The sequence below is a fragment of the Trichomycterus rosablanca genome, chromosome 14, assembly GCF_030014385.1.
Source record: "Trichomycterus rosablanca isolate fTriRos1 chromosome 14, fTriRos1.hap1, whole genome shotgun sequence".
In the NCBI taxonomy this organism is placed as follows: Eukaryota; Metazoa; Chordata; class Actinopteri; order Siluriformes; family Trichomycteridae; genus Trichomycterus; species Trichomycterus rosablanca.
Genome location: NC_086001.1, coordinates 17,509,069 through 17,528,065, shown reverse-complemented (window position 1 = coordinate 17,528,065; position 18,997 = coordinate 17,509,069). Strand labels below are relative to the sequence as shown.

At 40.9% G+C, this 18,997-nt stretch overlaps 1 protein-coding gene across 2 annotated transcripts; it reads left to right on the top strand.

Moving 5' to 3' along the window:
- Positions 1-4,774: 4,774 nt before the first annotated feature.
- Positions 4,775-6,840, top strand: LOC134326746 (serine/threonine-protein kinase pim-3-like). Of its 2 annotated transcripts, none has more exons than XM_063008915.1 (6): positions 4,775-5,109; positions 5,186-5,362; positions 5,952-6,109; positions 6,190-6,288; positions 6,416-6,507; positions 6,636-6,840. In XM_063008915.1, exons 1-3 carry the CDS (start codon positions 4,779-4,781, stop codon positions 6,044-6,046), a joined length of 603 nt encoding a protein of 200 aa, XP_062864985.1. In that variant the 5' UTR covers positions 4,775-4,778; the 3' UTR covers positions 6,047-6,109; positions 6,190-6,288; positions 6,416-6,507; positions 6,636-6,840. The 2 variants fall into 2 exon arrangements, with proteins under 2 accessions (XP_062864985.1, XP_062864984.1); XM_063008914.1 differs by having other exon boundaries at positions 6,416-6,513.
- The last annotated feature ends 12,157 nt before the right edge of the window (positions 6,841-18,997 follow it).

The following is an 18,997-nucleotide window of genomic DNA, read 5'->3' as shown; positions in this document are numbered from 1 at the left end:
TAATACACACACATCAGTACACAATCACACATCATACACATGTATGAGGTGTCAATACCAGGGTGTGTCATGGTATTGGGGTGTGTCAGTACCAGGGTGTGTCATGGTATGGGGTGTGATTCACTGGGTGGAATTAACAAACCACTCTGGACAGGTTGCCAGACAAACGTAATCAAACACACTTATACCTAGGGTACCCCGTTACCCCCAGGACATGGGGAGAACATGCAAACTTCACCCGGGAATCGAACCCAGGACACTCCAGAAGCCGTCCCACAGTGGAAATCAAGTCAGTATATGTGCAGTCACATGAATCCAGTCATGCCCATATATGGTAAAGGTAAATTCACTCTGCTCCCTCAGAACGCTGTGACATCACAATGTGGACCTGTGCTCTTCAGGAGCAGCATTTTGATTTTCTCCTCATTTACGATGGCTGCTTCTCTGAGACAGAGGTTTCTGCGTGTGCTGTGTTGCGGGGCGCCTCCCCGGGCATCCTCCGGGGGCGACCTGAGTCACGGGGGCGGCACGGGGGCCCAGGAAGCGCTCCTGATGGAGGGGTTTCTGTTTAAGAGGACCAGGAGTGTGTTTAAAACCTGGAACAGGTCTGTACACTGATCCTTAGTGTATATTATAGGAATTCTCTCTCTCTCTCTCTCTCTCTCTCTCTCTCTCTCTCTATATATATATATATATATATATATATACAGTGTATCACAAAAGTGAGTACACCCCTCACATTTCTGCAAATATTTCATTATATCTTTTCATGGGACAACACTATAGACATGAAACTTGGATATAACTTAGAGTAGTCAGTGTACAGCTTGTATAGCAGTGTAGATTTACTGTCTTCTGAAAATAACTCAACACACAGCCATTAATGTCTAAATAGCTGGCAACATAAGTGAGTACACCCCACAGTGAACATGTCCAAATTGTGCCCAAATGTGTCGTTGTCCCTCCCTGGTGTCATGTGTCAAGGTCCCAGGTGTGAATGGGGAGCAGGGCTGTTAAATTTGGTGTTTTGGGTACAATTCTCTCATACTGGCCACTGGATATTCAACATGGCACCTCATGGCAAAGAACTCTCTGAGGATGTGAGAAATAGAATTGTTGCTCTCCACAAAGATGGCCTGGGCTATAAGAAGATTGCTAACACCCTGAAACTGAGCTACAGCATGGTGGCCAAGGTCATACAGCGGTTTTCCAGGACAGGTTCCACTCGGAACAGGCTTCGCCAGGGTCGACCAAAGAAGTTGAGTCCACGTGTTCGGCGTCATATCCAGAGGTTGGCTTTAAAAAATAGACACATGAGTGCTGCCAGCATTGCTGCAGAGGTTGAAGACGTGGGAGGTCAGCCTGTCAGTGCTCAGACCATACGCCGCACACTGCATCAACTCGGTCTGCACGGTCGTCATCCCAGAAGGAAGCTGACGCACAAGAAAGCCCGCAAACAGTTTGCTGAAGACAAGCAGTCCAAGAACATGGATTACTGGAATGCCCTGTGGTCTGACGAGACCAAGATAAACTTGTTTGGCTCAGATGGTGTCCAGCATGTGTGGCGGCGCCCTGGTGAGAAGTACCAAGACAACTGTATCTTGCCTACAGTCAAGCATGGTGGTGGTAGCATCATGGTCTTGGGCTGCATGAGTGTTGCTGGCACTGGGGAGCTGCGGTCCATTGAGGGAAACATGAATTCCAACATGTACTGTGACATTCTGAAACAGAGCATGATCCCCTCCCTTCGAAAACTGGGCCTCATGGCAGTTTTCCAACAGGATAACGACCCCAAACACAACCTCCAAGATGACAACTGCCTTGCTGAGGAAGCTGAAGGTAAAGGTGATGGATTAAACCCAATTGAGCACCTGTGGCGCATCCTCAAGTGGAAGGTGGAGGAGTTCAAGGTGTCTAACATCCACCAGCTCCGTGATGTCATCATGGAGGAGTGGAAGAGGATTCCAGTAGCAACCTGTGCAGCTCTGGTGAATTCCATGCCCAGGAGGGTTAAGGCAGTGCTGGATAATAATGGTGGTCACACAAAATATTGACACTTTGGGCACAATTTGGACATGTTCACTGTGGGGTGTACTCACTTATGTTGCCAGCTATTTAGACATTAATGGCTGTGTGTTGAGTTATTTTCAGAAGACAGTAAATCTACACTGCTATACAAGTTGTACACTGACTACTCTAACTTATATCCAAGTTTTATTTCTATAGTGTTGTCCCATGAAAAGATATACTTAAATATCTGCAGAAATGTGAGGGGTGTACTCACTTTTGTGATACACTGTATATATATACAATGTGTTTGATCTCTGCAGGTGGTGGTTCATCATACAGAACAATCGGCTTCTCTACAAGAAGAGGTTTAAGGTAGGTCACATGACTTTACATGATCTAAATCAGCTCTCTCCTGGACTCTGTGAAATACCCATAATGCACCGCAGCCTTACTCCCCTCATAATTCAGGCGCATCACAGCAGAAGTCGACTTCTGTACCGGGCTGCGTCCCAAACTGCCCCCGTCGCGTTTAAGTCTGGGACGATTTCACCGGCGTTTATATCATCGACTGTATAAATAAGAAGGTTTTATGTTCTATTCCCCCAGTGTGACTTCACGGTGCTGGCGGAAGACCTGCAGCGCTGTTCGGTCCAGAGCTGCGAGGACGCCGGGCGCCGCTTCTGCTTCAGGGTGGTCACGCCCACAAGGTAAGTCCAGATCTATAATCATCAGAGATAGACAGACAGATGATCAATAAACAGACAGACAGATGATCAATAGACAGACAAAAGATAGAAAGACAAGATGATGGATAGAAAGACAGGCTGATAGACAGACAGACAGGTAGATAGACAGACTATTTATCTATCTGTCTATCCATCTGTCTGTCTGAATGTCTGTCTATCTATCTGTTTATCTATCTACTCAATCTGTCTGTCTGTCTGCATCCTATATAATCTGTATCTATCACCATGTGTGTACAGGAGCTGTACGTTCCAGGCCGACTGTGAGGCAGGTAGACGGGCGTGGATCAGCGCCATTCAGAACCTGACTGAGAGAGAAGAAGAAACCGTTAAGAGCGAGGTGAATTATCATTACCACTATACTTTGGGAGGGAAGGGTTTCGGTTCTCAGCTCTTTAACACCAGTTTAATGCGTCTGAATCAGAAGGGGTACGAGGACGATTTGAAATCAGACTCCAGTGAGACGTTGTCGGACGGGGAGATTCAGTTGGAGAACTTGGACTCGAGCAAGCAGACAGACTCCCAGGGACCGTGGTCTTCTTCTGAAGCTCCAGGTAACCTTAACACCACCACGTTCGAGTCCCACACTATTGAACTCTAGTGACTATACATTTAACCCTTGGGCTTCGTAGGTGGGATCAGTTCTGGAGAAGTCATCTGTGATGCTCCCGAGAACAAGGGTGAGTACACCGGACCTTTATATGGACCCTTATTTTGGTCCACATGACACATGAAGCATCATTAGTGATACTTGTGTTAAAGATGCTGAAGAAGAACCTGCTGAAGGAGAACCCACTGAAGGAGACCCCGGTAAAGGAGAAACTGCTAAAGGAGAACCCACTGAAGGAGACCCCGCTAAAGAAGAAACTGCTAAAGGAGAAACCACTAAAGGAGAACCCACTGAAGGAGACCCCGCTAAAGAAGAAACTGCTAAAGGAGAAACTGCTAAAGGAGAACCCACTGAAGGAGACCCCGCTAAAGAAGAAGCTGCTAAAGGAGAACCCGCTGAAGGAGGACCCACTGAAAGAGAACCCGGTGAAGAAAAAAACGCTAAAGGAGAAACCGCCGATGGAGTATGCGAAGAGGAGAAGATGACCGACACAAACCCGGACAGCTTTGAGAGCCGATACACCGTCGGAGAGCTGCTGGGAAAGGGAGGCTGCGGTTCAGTCTATGAAGGCATCTGTAAGGTGGATGGGAACCAGGTGAGTATCAGTTTGTTGTGTGGATCCTCCTATGGCTCCAGATACCTGTGATGACCTACCAGGACCTTATAGGGTCACAGGGACTCCCGAGTAACACCCTGGCCCCCTGAATTCCCTTTGGTCCCAGACTTGAACCTTAATTGAGCATCTGTGGGACCTCCTTAATGGTCGTGTTGGCTCTACGGATCCTCCCCTGGATCTTCCCTTTGCTCCAGATACCTGTGACAACCCTTCAGGACCTTATAGGGTCACGGGGACTTCCGAGTAACACCCTGGCCCCCTGAATTCCCTTTGTTCCCAATCTATGGATCCTCCCCAGGATCCTCCCTATAACCTACCAGGACATTATTGAGACAAACCCGGGATGCACACTAAGAAGCTCTGAGTCCCTGGTGATACCGGATACCACAGGATGCCTTCGGATGTCTCGTGGAGTCCATGTGTCGGCGGTCCGAGTTACTCCTGAAGATGGTCTTGTTTCGTGAGCTGGCTTGCCAGACTTGAACCCTGTGGAGCGCCTCGAGCTAATGCAGTCAGCACGGCTCCAGACACCCATGGCGTCCTACTAGGACTTTATCGAGTCTCTCCCAACCCTTGTATTAAAAATCTACTAATGATTGTTTACTTGTGTGTTTAGGTTGCCATCAAATACGTGGTGAAGGATGAGGACCTCAGATTTATCAGGATTGTAAGTGACTTTACCTTTCAGATGAAGTAAATACCGTATAGACTGGATACACATTAAATCATTTGTCCTTGTCTCTTCTACCATCAGCCCGGCGAGACGGAGTTGCTCCCCGTCGAGGTGGCCCTGATGCGCATGGTGTCCAGGCCGCCCACCAGCCCATATGTGCTGAAGCTCCTGGAGTGGTTCGACACGCCCGAGCACTGTGTCCTGATTCTGGAGCGCCCCGTCCCCTGTGTAGACCTCTACCAGCTGTTGCTCGAGAAGGGCAGGCTGAGGATGCGGTTCGCCCGGCACGTCATGCGGCGGGTGGTCCTGGCGGTGCTCCACTGCCGCCACCACGGGGTCCTGCACAGGGACATCAAGCTCCAGAACATCCTTGTGAACACAGAGACACTGGAGGTGAAGCTGATCGACTTCGGATGCGGCGACCTGTTGAAGGATACTCCATACTACACATATTCAGGTAACTGTGCACCAGTGAGGGGGTGGGTACTTTGGTTTGGACTTTGGGTACTAGTTTGTCTTCTTTGTTCATGTAGGCACGTGGGTATACTCGCCACCAGAGTGGATAACCAAGCAGAAGTACTATGGCTGCCCTGCGATCGTCTGGAGTCTGGGCGTACTGCTGTTTTTCTTGGTTTGTGGACGCCTGCCATTTAAGTCTAAGAAGGAGATCACTAAAGGGCGTCTAGTGTTCAAACCTGGTGTGTCTGATGGTAAGGAAATATATACATTAAGACCTGCACATACGCTGACTAGGCATAACATTATGACCACTGACAGGTGAAGTGACTATCAAGAAGCGAATCGTGATGGATAGATGACTGGGTCAGAGCATCTCCAAATCTGCAGCTCTTGTGGGGTGGTCCAGGGAGGGTAGAGTGGTAAACCAGCGACGGTCATGGGCAGCCAAGGCTCGCTGATGCATGTGTGGTCCGATACAACAGACAAGCTCCTGTAGCTCAAAGGTAGCAGCAGACCAATCAGGATGCCCATGGTGACCCCTGTCCATGTCGCTTACCTGGGGGAACACATGGCACCAGGATGCACTATGGGAAGAAGTTCTGCCAACATTCTGCTGGGAAACACGTAGCTCCTACCTAAGCATTTGAGGACCACGTCCACCCTTCCATGGATTCCCCAGATCTCGATTCAACCGAGCGTCTGTGGGATGTGCTGGACAAACAAGTCTGATCAATGGAGGCCACGTTATTAGGAAAGTGGTCATAATGTTATGCCTGATTAGTGTATCTTCTTCAGATCTAAACACTGTATAATTTGAATCTGCATTGTCGCACTCACCAGCCTGCTGCCATCTGATCGAACAATGCCTCAAGAAGAATCCCAGCAAGCGTCTCACACTCGGGCAGATCCTCCTGCACAGGTGGTTTGATGAGTAACCCGAAGACTAGGTCCAGACGGTGTAGATCTTTACACTCGTACTGACGGCTGCAAAATAGAGGGTAACATGATAGAAAAACACATCTAATCATTCAAGCGATGTACGAATGATTTAATAACGTTGTGAGCGTTTCTCTCCTAGGATCTGCACGTCTTCCACCGAAGGTACGACCGGCTGATACAGATGATGGAGAATCGGACTAATTGGATGTGGGCCGAAGTGGAGCTGGCGCAGATCAGGGTGAGTTTACTACTATATGTGTCGACTGCCGGATGTCACCCATGCGGTTACTCATAGCGACTACACCATCAGTCAGAACGACAGTCCTACCGTTCTAATAGAAAATCTGTTTTCCTTCTACTCACAGATCCAGCACGTCAACTTTATGGACATCGTCTTTGAGCTGGTGCTGCTGGGAATTCTGAGATGCTGAGCTTCCTGGATGAAATCTTCACTCTGGTGAATGTATGCAGAACCTGAAGCCCTGGCTGCTGCACTGGAGACACTTTTATGGCGGAGCCTTCAACGGTTTCAACTGTCAGGGATGCAGGTCTGGTGGTTGACGTGTTTTTAATGTGTGTTCACAGTTTCTCTACCTGTGGAGGTATGCCAGGACCCACGACATGGGGCACATATGAAGATACCACTGATGTGGGAGCATGTATTGGGAATTCTAAGAGACGTGCTGCAATTAAGACAACATCTTTACATCAAGACAATGCTGGACGACTTTGTGGACCAGATCCAGATGTGTAAAAAGCTGATGTTCTGTAAAAATGTAATAAAAAGAAAAAACTGTGATTCGTTCATTCTCTGGCGTCTTTATTCTCTAAAGCAGGGGGGGGGGGGTACGAGATGACTTTTGTTCTATTTGTACAAATAAAGCAAGCCATCCAGAACGCATGGGAGATATATGTGAACAGCGTCAGCGAGAAGGCACACACGCACGCCTAACGTTATGCAGTGTAATATCACGGAAATCGTTAAAGCGGAGCTAAGAATGAAGATATACGTGGACAAACGAGACCGGGTGCAGATTTCCACTAAGGGGAAGGGGGTGTGTCCATCGAGCGTGGTTTCATCAAGGGGAAGGGGGCGTGTTGGAAGACGCGGTCGGCTCACAATCGAGTGATGGCCGAAAGCAATACACCACCGAGCATTGAGTGGAGATCCACGACGGGAAATACTCCACCCGGACATACCTGTACTGTAAGTGTCAGGACTCTCCCAGGTGTAGTAAATCAACAATTTAAACAAAGCGCAACAGTTTAGGGAAGGTTCTTTCCTGTTTTACATGAAGAAAAGTTGATTGAAATGAACTCCAATGTCACAGAGTTCTGACCTTAACTTAACTTGGGATAAAACCTTGGCATTTTTGTCACATCCGGACATGCACAAATTCCCACATATACACTCCAGAATCTTAATTGTTGTAGCCAAGTGGAGCTTAATGATCCAGTGACACTGACACACTGATATGCAGCCCCAGTTCTGGCTGTCTGGCTTAGGCGGGCAGTGAGAAAATCCAGGGGAAGCAATGCCCACCCCAGTTGCTTTAGTTTCGCCCTAAGCTGGACTCGAATCTAGGGCAGAAAAATATGCGCTCTGCCCACTGCGCTACTCAAACAGTGGAGTAATAAACAGGTTGTTATGCTGATAAACCTGCGCACACACGATGTCGCCAAGAGTAAAAATGAACACTACTTAAAATATTAACTAAACACTTTCTAAATCCCACGGTAGCAGCAGTTTCCTTCTGTTTCATACACATCACCCTGTCTCAGTCTAATCTGCAGCATTTCTCTCCCACTGATAAAAATACGGAACAAAATGCGTCCCGCATCAACGGTACAAGTAGGTTTGATGTCGACTTTTTTTATTGTTTTTTTTTTTTTTTACTCAGCGAATTACAAATCTTAAAACAAAACATACTTAAGTAAAAGTAAAATTACAGGTTGTAAAATCTACTTTAAAAAGTACAAGTACACAAAAAACTACTCAATAACAGTAACACGAGTAAATGTAATTTGTTACTTTCCACCTCTGTATAAGCCAAACTATGAAAATGTGTGAAAAACAAGTATAAGTAACATCTGTGCCAACATATAATAATAATAATAATAATAATAATAATGCAATTTATTTATGGGCGCCTTTGAAAACACTCAAGAACACCTTACAATACAAAACATCAGTACATCATTAATTACACAGGTTAAGGGTAGGCGAGTTTAAAGAAATACGTTTTAAGACATGTTTTGAAACTAGGGATTGGATCAATGGTGTGAATGTCAGGAGGGAGAGAGTTCCAGAGATGTGGGGCAGAGTAGCTAAAAGCTCTAGCTCCCATATGAGGTAGAACAAAAAGGAGAGAGTTACAATAATCAATTCAAGATGTGACCAGGGCATGAACAAGAACATCAGCACTTCTAGGAGAAAGGAATGGACGTAGACGATTTATGTTACGTAAATGGAAATAAGCAGATCGTGTGATATTGTTAATATGTGCATGAAATGAAAGATTGTGAGTGGAAGGAGAGACGACTGAGTTCTTCATCATCACTGAGAATTTGTTAGATTTAGAGAGAGGAGATTTTCTACCTATAAGAAGAATTTCAGTTTTATCAGCATTTAATGTGAGAAAACTGTAAGAGAACCATGTTCTTAATTCTATTAGACAATCAGAGAGAGATGGAGGAGGAAGAGTAGCCGTGAGCACAGTGGACAGGTATAGCTGGGTGTCGTCTGCATACAAATAAAATTAAATGTTGTATTACCTAAAGATACGTAGAATGGGAAGTGGGTAAATTATAAATGGTAGAGGTCCCAGGACAAAGCCCTGAGGAACACCACTAGTAACAGGAGTTACTGTGAACATACTGTACACATCTTGAAATGTATGAAGAAAACCAATCAAGCACAGCATCACTAAGACCAATATATGCTAGCCGATGCAATACCGTTTATTTTAAATTCACTTTCACTATTAACTGATAGCATTCACTTACATCAGGCTCTAAACCTCTTGGTTCTACCCACCATTCACTCCACTATAGGTAATCACACTATTTCCCAGTAATAGTTTAACCTAAAGTTAAACTAAACCTTAATACTTTTATTATTACTGTTTACTTATTAATGTTTACTGTGTAATTAATAACCTATTAATTACACAGTATAATTCATTCATTGCTAACCATTTCTCCCCAACACTCACTCACTCAACATATTTTATATTTTTATATTTAAGCTTGTTTGGTACAATCTGATGAGTCACACTTGTGTCTAAGTGCTGATAAATGAGCAAAGCAGCTCCAACACTGTGAGCATCATGTCTGTAAAATGTGAATGCACTGGTGTGTTTTGAGACTAATCTGTTGAATAAAACTTTTCCCACACTGTGAACACTGATATGGTTTCTCTCCAGTGTGAATGCGCTGGTGTCTTTTGAGATGAAACTGTTGAATAAAACTTTTTCCACACTGTGAACACTGATATGGTTTCTCTCCACTGTGAATGCGCTGGTGGGTTTTGAGATTTTCCCGTTGATTAAAACTCTTCTTACACTGTGAGCACTTATACGGTTTCTCTCCAGTGTGAATGCGCTGGTGTTTTTTGAGAGATTCCTGTGTGTTAAAACTCTTCTCACACTGTGAGCACTGATAAGGTTTAACTCCAGTGTGAATGCGCTGGTGTATTTTGAGATTAGCCTGTATATTAAAACTCTTTCCACATTGTGAGCACTCATATGGTTTCTCTCCAGTGTGAATGCGCTGGTGGATTTTGAAACTAGACTGTGTATAAAAACTCTTTCCACACTGTGAGCACTGATACGGTTTCTCTCCAGTGTGAATGCGCTGATGTATTTTGAGATCACTCCTTGTATTGAAACTCTTCTCACACTGTAAGCACTGGTGCGGCTTTACTCCAGTGTGAATGCGCTGGTGTATTTTAAGCTCTCTCTTTGTTTTAAAACTCTTTCCACACTGTGAACACTGATATGGTTTCTCTCCAGTGTGAATGCGCTGGTGTATTTTAATAGCATCCCGGGTACTGAAGCTCTTCCCACACTGTGAGCAGACGTTTCCTTCTTCCTGTGTGGGACTGAGAGATGTGTTAATGCTGACAGTACCAGAGGACGTTTGCTGATTACTGGAGCTTCTGGTGGGCGTCAGATCCTCATGTTCAGTCTTAATCTTCACCAGAGTCTCATATTTAACATGGTTGCAGCTCTTGATGTGATTGTGGAGCTGATTTTGGGTTGTAGAGGAACGTGGACACGAGGAGCAGCAGAAATCCTTGTTCAGTTCTGAAGCAGAAAATAATCAAATACATTTATAACATTATAAAAAATCTAATATATTTATAACATTATAAATAATCAAATACATTTATAACATTATAAATAATAAATACATTTATAACATTATAAATAATCAAATACATTTATAACATTATAAATAATAATATACATTTATAACATTATAAATAATCAAATACATTTATAACATTATAAATAATCAAATACATTTATAACATTATAAATAATAAATACATTTATAACATTATAAATAATCAAATACTTTTATAACATTAGAAATAATCATATACATTTATAACATTATAAATAATCAAATACATTTATAACATTATAAATAATCAAATACATTTATAACATTATAAATATTAAATACATTTATAACATTATAAATAATCAAATACATTAATAACATTATAAATAATAAATACTTTTATAACATTATAAATAATCAAATACATTTATAACATTATAAATAATAAATACATTTATAACATTATAAATAATCAAATACATTAATAACATTATAAATAATAAATACATTTATAACATTATAAATAATCAAATACATTTATAACATTATAAATAATAAATACATTTATAACATTATAATCAAATACATTAATAACATTATAAATAATAAATACTTTTATAACATTATAAATAATCAAATACATTTATAACATTATAAATAATAAATACATTTATAACATAAATAATCAAATACATTTATAACATTATAAATAATCAAATACATTTATAACATTATAAATAATCAAATACATTTATAACATTATAAATAATCAAATACATTTATAACATTATAAATAATCAAATACATTTATAACATTATAAATAATAAATACATTTATAACATAAATAATCAAATACATTTATAACATTATAAATAATCAAATACATTTATAACATTATAAATAATCAAATACATTTATAACATCATAAATAATAATTTTACTCAAGATAAAAAATATCTTACTGAGTTCATCTTTATCTTCAGGTTCTTCCTTCTTCACAGGCTTCATCTGGAAACCTTCACACTGTTGGTCCTCTGGGGTGAGGTGTTCCTCAGAGGTGACGTGTTCCACAGGGATTAAAGATCCTTCACCTGAAATTCATCAATATGTGAAGAAGAAACTCAACAACTGGAGGAAACTGAAGGCTGTGGGTTTAGTTACCACAAATAAATACTACTTAGATTCAGACTGGAAGTATCAGCACTCCTACACAGGACAGTACGGTACAGTACAGGTTCCAATCCCACTATCCACATTTTCTTATTATTTCTACTATACTAATCAAACTGTACTGTACTAACATGGCAAATTGCTCCACATTTACTTACAGAAGTAACTTCCATCTTCTTGCTCCTCCTTTTTTATTAGTTTCTCTTGGAATCCTTCATTTTGTAGATCTATGGGGGTGACGTGTCCCTCTTCTGCTGACTGCATTATTAAAAGATCTGACAGGCAGACGGACAGATAGACAAATGTACTTTATTCCCTATTAAAGAGAAATCCAGTAATACTCTTTCAGACTGTTTTAACTGTTTATTAAACTATTGTGGGACTGAGCAGCATTAGACAGAAAAGACTTCTAATAGAACTTTTTGGGTTGGTTTCACAGACAGGGATTAAGCCTAGTCCTAGACTACACAGCATTTTGAATGGAGATTCTCTATTTAAAGCAACATGTAGTCCTGGACTATAAGCCTTAATCCCTGTCTGGGAAACAACCCTTTGAGTTTGGTGGAAGTGGTTTTGTGGCCCAAAGTGAAATGATTAAGTCTGATGTTCTTTACATCTAGTTTCTCATCCACTCCCAATAACAGTGCTGTACTAATACTTTTAACTTTTACTATAAACCTGTAAAACAACCTGTAAACAAAGCTACAAGAACTCGCTGTTTGTATCAAACATTAAAAACTGTAAACAAAGCTGAAAATGTGACGCGTTTATATCAAAATGTTAGATTTAATGAATTAACTCTGAATCCGTTACAATCCACTGATTCATCGGTTCAATGAATCGGTTCATCAGTACTGAATCATGTGTGATGCTAACAGTTAGCGGAGCAGCTAATAGATTGTGTGTTTAAATAAAACTGGAGTTAAAGCTCCTCAAATCCTCACAGTGATGTTTTATTATGAACTCTAGTTTTATTATTAATTAGAATGTGGTTATAATTAAATATAAGTGTTATAATTAAATACATGTTTTACTTACAGATGAGGCTCTACAGTACAAACACAGCAGCTTCTTGTTCTTCTTATGATGTTTAATGGCGGTTGGCAGAACAACTTAAAACGCACCACCGCCACCAACTGGACTGGAGTTGAACAGCAGTTTAGCAGTAAAACATCTGGATTAGCCCTGTATCTCTCAGCTACAGTGTTGTACGGTGGCCCGCTGAGTCAGAACACAATAACATTTACAAAACAAACAAAAGCTGACAACACAACAACAATAAGAAAAAACGCGAAATACAATAAGACAACACAACAACAATAAGGAAAAACGCGAATACAATAAGACAACACAACAACAATAAGGGAGAATGCGAATATATTAAGACAACACAACAACAATAAGGGAGAATGCGAATATATTAAGACAACACAACAACAATAAGGGAGAACGCGAATATATTAAGACAACACAACAACAATAAGGGAGAACGCGAATATATTAAGACAACACAACAACAATAAGGGAGAACGCGAACATATTAAGACAACACAAATGCTTTAAGGTGGAATGCGAATATATTAAGACAAAAAATTGTCTTTCTTTTATAATAATTTTATTGTGCAAATAAATAAATACAAGTCTTGTATTATTTGATTAGATTAATGTCAAACCATTTTTATATAGACATAAATGAACAGATAACTGTAAAATAAAAATATTATAAAATTATTGATCTTAACTAGAAACTAAAATAAATGATTTAATAATGTAAAGAAGTTTGTAGGTGAGGGGTATGTACTGTATGTGTAAATATAAAATAGTTTACATTAATAAATTTAATCATATCAAATAATTCCATAATTTATAATTATCCTATATGAAATAAGGTAATATATCCGTTATTTGTCATATATACCTATACAGATGTGCAGTACAATGATCATACATCTTAACTATAAATTTAAATAAAATACAACTAAAAATGTAACTAAAAAAAGTTTGTAGTAAATGGGAAACATTGATGTTTGTACTAATAAATGAAATTATACGAGACCTGCATAATTCATCTCCAATATAAAATGATCAGATTTATTGATCTTTATTTAAAATTAATATAAAAATAGTTTGTAGTAGGTGAGAAACATTGATGTGTTTGTATAAAAATGGTTTGACGTGAATTTATCAAAAGCTGAATTTTATTTAGAATTACAGCCCTGAAAGTTAAAGTTAAACCGAAGCCAGATGCTCTGCACTACGCTGCTCTGCTTCTTGCTTCTTTTGCTGCAGTGTTCATACAGATAAAAAATGAAAGAGGTGCCCTCTAGTGACCGGGGGCATTTCCGTTGTAGATTTGTATTCGTGTTTCCTTAATTTCGTTGTGTTCCCTTAAAGTAATTGCGTTCCACCTTAAAGCATTTGTGTTGTCTTAATATATTCGCGTTCTCCCTTATTGTTGTTGTGTTGTCTTAATATATTCGCATTCTCCCTTATTGTTGTTGTGTTGTCTTAATATATTCGCGTTCTCCCTTATTGTTGTTGTGTTGTCTTAATATGTTCACGTTCTCCCTTATTGTTGTTGTGTTGTCTTGATATATTCGCGTTCTCCCTTATTGTTGTTGTGTTGTCTCCTAATATATTCGCGTTCTCCCTTATTGTTGTTGTGTTGTCTTAATATATTCGCGTTCTCCCTTATTGTTGTTGTGTTGTCTTAATATATTCGCGTTCTCCCTTATTGTTGTTGTGTTGTCTCCTAATATATTCGCGTTCTCCCTTATTGTTGTTGTGTTGTCTTAAGATATTCGCGTTCTCCCTTATTGTTGTTGTGTTGTCTTATTGTATTTCGCGTTCTCCCTTATTGTTGTTGTGTTGTCTTATTGTATTCGCGTTTTTCCTTATTGTTGTTGTGTTGTCTTATTGTATTTGCGTTTTTCCTTATTGTTGTTGTGTTGTCTTATTGTATTTGCGTTTTTCCTTATTGTTGTTGTGTTGTCTTATTGTATTTGCGTTTTTCCTTATTGTTGTTGTGTTGTCTTATTGTATTTCGCGTTTTTCCTTATTGTTGTTGTGTTGTCAGCTTTCGTTTGTTTTGTAAATGTTATTGTGTTTTGACTCAGCGGGCCACCGTACTTTCTACATTCTGAGCAGTGATACGAGCTCACTGAGGAAACATAAAGATTAATAAAGGGAAGGAAACAAAACCTGAAAATAAGAGCTTTACCTTCCATTCAAATCCTGTTCAAACAGCTGAGAATGAGAGCAGTTCATAACTACAGGAACACAGACTGTACTTGTACTCGGTCTGTTTACCTCCAGCAGCAACTGGAACCAACACCAAACAATTTAACTCTACCCAGGGATGCCAAGTCCAGCACAAATATCCAGCTCAAAGTCTGTCTAAACCCGCCCTTCACATGCTAAAACTAGCAGACCTTGTTCATAGGTATGTGAGCGCAAATCCTCATTAAAAACATTTTGTACGGTTTGCAATGAAAGCTTTTAGACAGCCGTGACACATTTTGAAAGTAGCCCAATTTTCAACCATGACTGAATTTTTAAACAAGCCCAATTTGGTGGGAAAATCGTGAGAGTTTCCAGGTTCAACAAAATTATCCAGCCTAATGTCTGGTCTAAAATCAACCATGAAGCTGAAACTAGCCCAGAATCCAGGGTGTCACAGATATTGGTAAAATGGCAAATGATCTATCAGTACTACTAGTGAATCTTTTATTATTAATAATAATATAGTTTCATTTTACATTCCGATTGATACTTTTTTATGATGTATTTTGTTTACATTGGTATTACAGCTAGTAATATTTTATCATTAAACTATTAGTCATTTTATTGATTTTTTTTATAATCGTTTTAGATCTCATAAAAGAACATTTAAAAGTAACACTTGAAATACTGAAAGCTCTGAATTTCACTTCTACTCTTTTCTGTTCTTCTTCTCTCCAATCTTCATTATTAACTAATGATATGAATAGAATTTCAGGTTACATGAAGAACTATTTTAAATTAGGCAGATGCTATCTGCACTCTGGTGTAAACAGCAAAGTGTACAGTTTGCACCCTGGTGTAAATTCTATTTACACCCATGTTAATTTACACCATGTTTTACGGTACTGATCACATGGTCTATGCTAAAAGTTGTATGCAAATCTAAACCCTGTTTTTTGGTACACTTAAACTTTATAATAAAAGCCTTTTATATTGTCACATTTCTAGAATGTATTTGGAAATGATACATCAGAATGTCTTGATATTAACTGAGTGTAAACTACAGGTGGTGTACTATCATTATGAAGTAGAATTGTTCTGTGGAAACAAGAGAATTCCTTTTAATAACAATAACAATTCATGTAATCAAGATTATTTCATTTAATAACAATCTAATTTAAAACGGAAATGAGCTTAGATTATGTTTTAGTTGACTTTAAATTTAAAGTAAAATCATAATGTCCAGTTATTACCAAACCTTTTATTTTAAACCCTGAAATTCTATCCTAAATAGTTCCGCCAGACGCTTTTACCATAATGTTTAGTATACGCACATCTTCACAAACAATGTGGGGGCTGATTTGACTGAGCATTTTGAAGTGAATACAGATAAATCTATAGGTGGGTGTTTCCTCTTATAGTTTTCTTATTGTTCCTCATATACAGTAGAAACTAATTCACACAAATATACATACAGCATTTTACATGACTTAGATTCTTATCATAAAAGCTTTATCTAAGTTCATGTCATTTCACTTTACAAAATAGCCTTTCAATTCCTTGTTTGTGTTTAGGATTAAATGTAAATAACTTCTATGCTTAGATAAATAGGTGTAGTTAGACTTCACCCATCATGCTTTGTGGCTCCATCTACTTCATTTACACACGTTCCATAGTTAATGAGCTAGTACTTCACACCAGAAGGTGTGAATAGTTGGCTGATGATTGACCAATGCAGAGTTTTTAACTGGTCTTGGGTCTTTGTCCTCAGCTCTATTTAAACAGTCATGATGAAACACTAACACAGAAACTCTTGCTAAAATATGCACCCAGTTTGTGGAATAACTGGATTTTATTTTAATTTAATAGAGAGAAAAAGCTGTGGATACCTGCACATATCACACATTGGCGTTTGCTTGGAGGCAATCTCCATGAAACTGCCCCCTGCAGGTGCTGCATTTAACATTGTACATAGATAAATAACATTAAATGAGTAATATTTATCTGAATGAAATACATAAACATAATTTGTGGACATCAACTTTAATGGACTATAAAATAAACTTTTGTACCCCATCTTTGGGCAGTATTCTTTCACCACAGTTACCACTTTACCAATTTCTCTTACGCTCTGTAGAATGTATAAAAAGTGAGTAAATCAATTATTTTAAAATGTATAAATGAATGAAATTTTAAACTAGTTAAAAATTACCTAGTGCTTCCCACAGCTCAGTAACCAGTTCTTTGTGTTTCTGCAGTAATCAGTTAAGAAATTCATTCTGCAAACTAAAACCACAAAATGTTAACATCATTGTATTGAGTCCATGGGTTTTCAAGCTTGAATAGAATTAATGAGTAAGTACAGTATGTCCCCTTTGTACCATTACAGTAAACACTCCACATGACACAGAATCCAGCTGTGTTGGATGTGGAACGGTCTTAATCGTGTCACGTGGGAGAAAGGAGGACTCAAACGCAGAGATAACAAAAATAAAGTTTTTAAAAAGTTTGGTTTTTATTTTTTATTTAATAAACAGAAAAATAACAGGAAACAAAAAAACCAAACTAAAAAACCGATCGGAACCTCCGACGGAAGCTGCCGGTGCAACCGACAGAAAAAGACAAAAAGGAAACTAAAAGAGAGGCGGACACGAACCCCGGTCTTTTGGGTGAGAACCGGGAACTTTAACACCGCGCCAACCAGGCACGGAGTGAAGTTACGCGTGGGCGCTGAAGGCGCTACTGAAATCAGCAGCGGAAGCTACAAGCTCCGCTGAGCGTTGACCCCAGCACAGCGGTAGGCTGGCAGGGAAGCGATGCGGAGTGCAACGGGCTTACGGTCGCGGTGACAGAGGCACTCCGATCTGAAAAAGGGAAAAAGAGACAAGCACAGTTAGGTAAGCTCAACTTGCGGATTCGAACCGGGGTTGGTGGCAGACCGGCCAAGCGCTTAACAAAGTCGCCACCCAGCGGTTACTGAACCCAAATACAATATTCAATAAGAGTTTATGCAGCGAGGTAGCACCAGCGCCACACAGTGGTCCGGTGCGCACCCGCTAAAGCTAATAGCTAAGGGAACAACAAAAGGCAGTTCGAGGACTGCGCGGCGTCGCACCACCCTATTTCTAGGAAGAAGAAAGAAAACCTCAATACCTCAAACCTTGCGGTTTTTACATGCCCGAATGGCCTTGTGCCACCAGGGCTACCACCTAAGGCTATGAAACGGCGTGGGCGAGCTACCACAGGAAACAAGAAACAAACAAAAGGTGCGACACCCGCCGCTGTGTGGTGCTGGCTTAAATAATAATCCCCACAGCTGCGGGTGATCAGCCCTAATTGGTGACCCACTACTTATGGCCTTGTTTTCTGAGCTCTGTAAGATCTGTTTCGCTGGGAACCCGGGGCACGTTCACCAGCTACTACAGGCTTCGTTATAGAACCCCCTCCTCTAGGGACAGCTCCTGAGGTCCCAAGACCCGCAGCTCGGTTCCGTCGGAACTCGCGGATCAGTTCAGGGTCCAGGATCTGGCGAGCCGGTACCCATGAACGTTCCTCAGGGCCGTAACCCTCCCAATCCACCAGGTATTGGGTGCTACCCTGAACCTTCCTGCTATCCAGCAGTCGGCGAACCGTGAAGGCAGGGGCACCCTGGATGATACGAGGGGCGGGGGGTTTGGGAGGGGGTAAGACTCCCCCGCACATAAATGGTCGGAGATGGGAGACATGGAAGGTTGGATGCACTTTCATGTGGGGAGGAAGCTCCAACCTATACGTCACCGGGTTTATCCGCTTTACCACCTTGAATGGACCAATGTACTTGGGTGCCAACTTGTGTGGGGCACCTCGAACGGGGAGATCCCTCGTCGAGACAAGTACTCTTTGGCCAGGCCGGAAGGTAAGAGCCGGCTGTCGCCTGCGGTCAGCTTTGCGCTTCATAGAGCGCTGGGTGGCTACAAGGGCCTGCCTAGCTTTCCGCCAGGCGGCGCGGCAGCGGCGGACATGAAGCTGTACAGACGGGACCGCTACCTGCTGCTCCTGCTCAGGAAAGAGCGGCGGAGGGTATCCGAACTGAGCTTCAAACGGTGACATGCCAATCGCCGAATGATGCAGGGTATTGTGAGCAAACTCTGCCCACATCAGCTTATCCGACCACGTGGTCGGATTCCCTGCCGTCAGGCACCTGAGCATCTTGCTCAGATCCTGG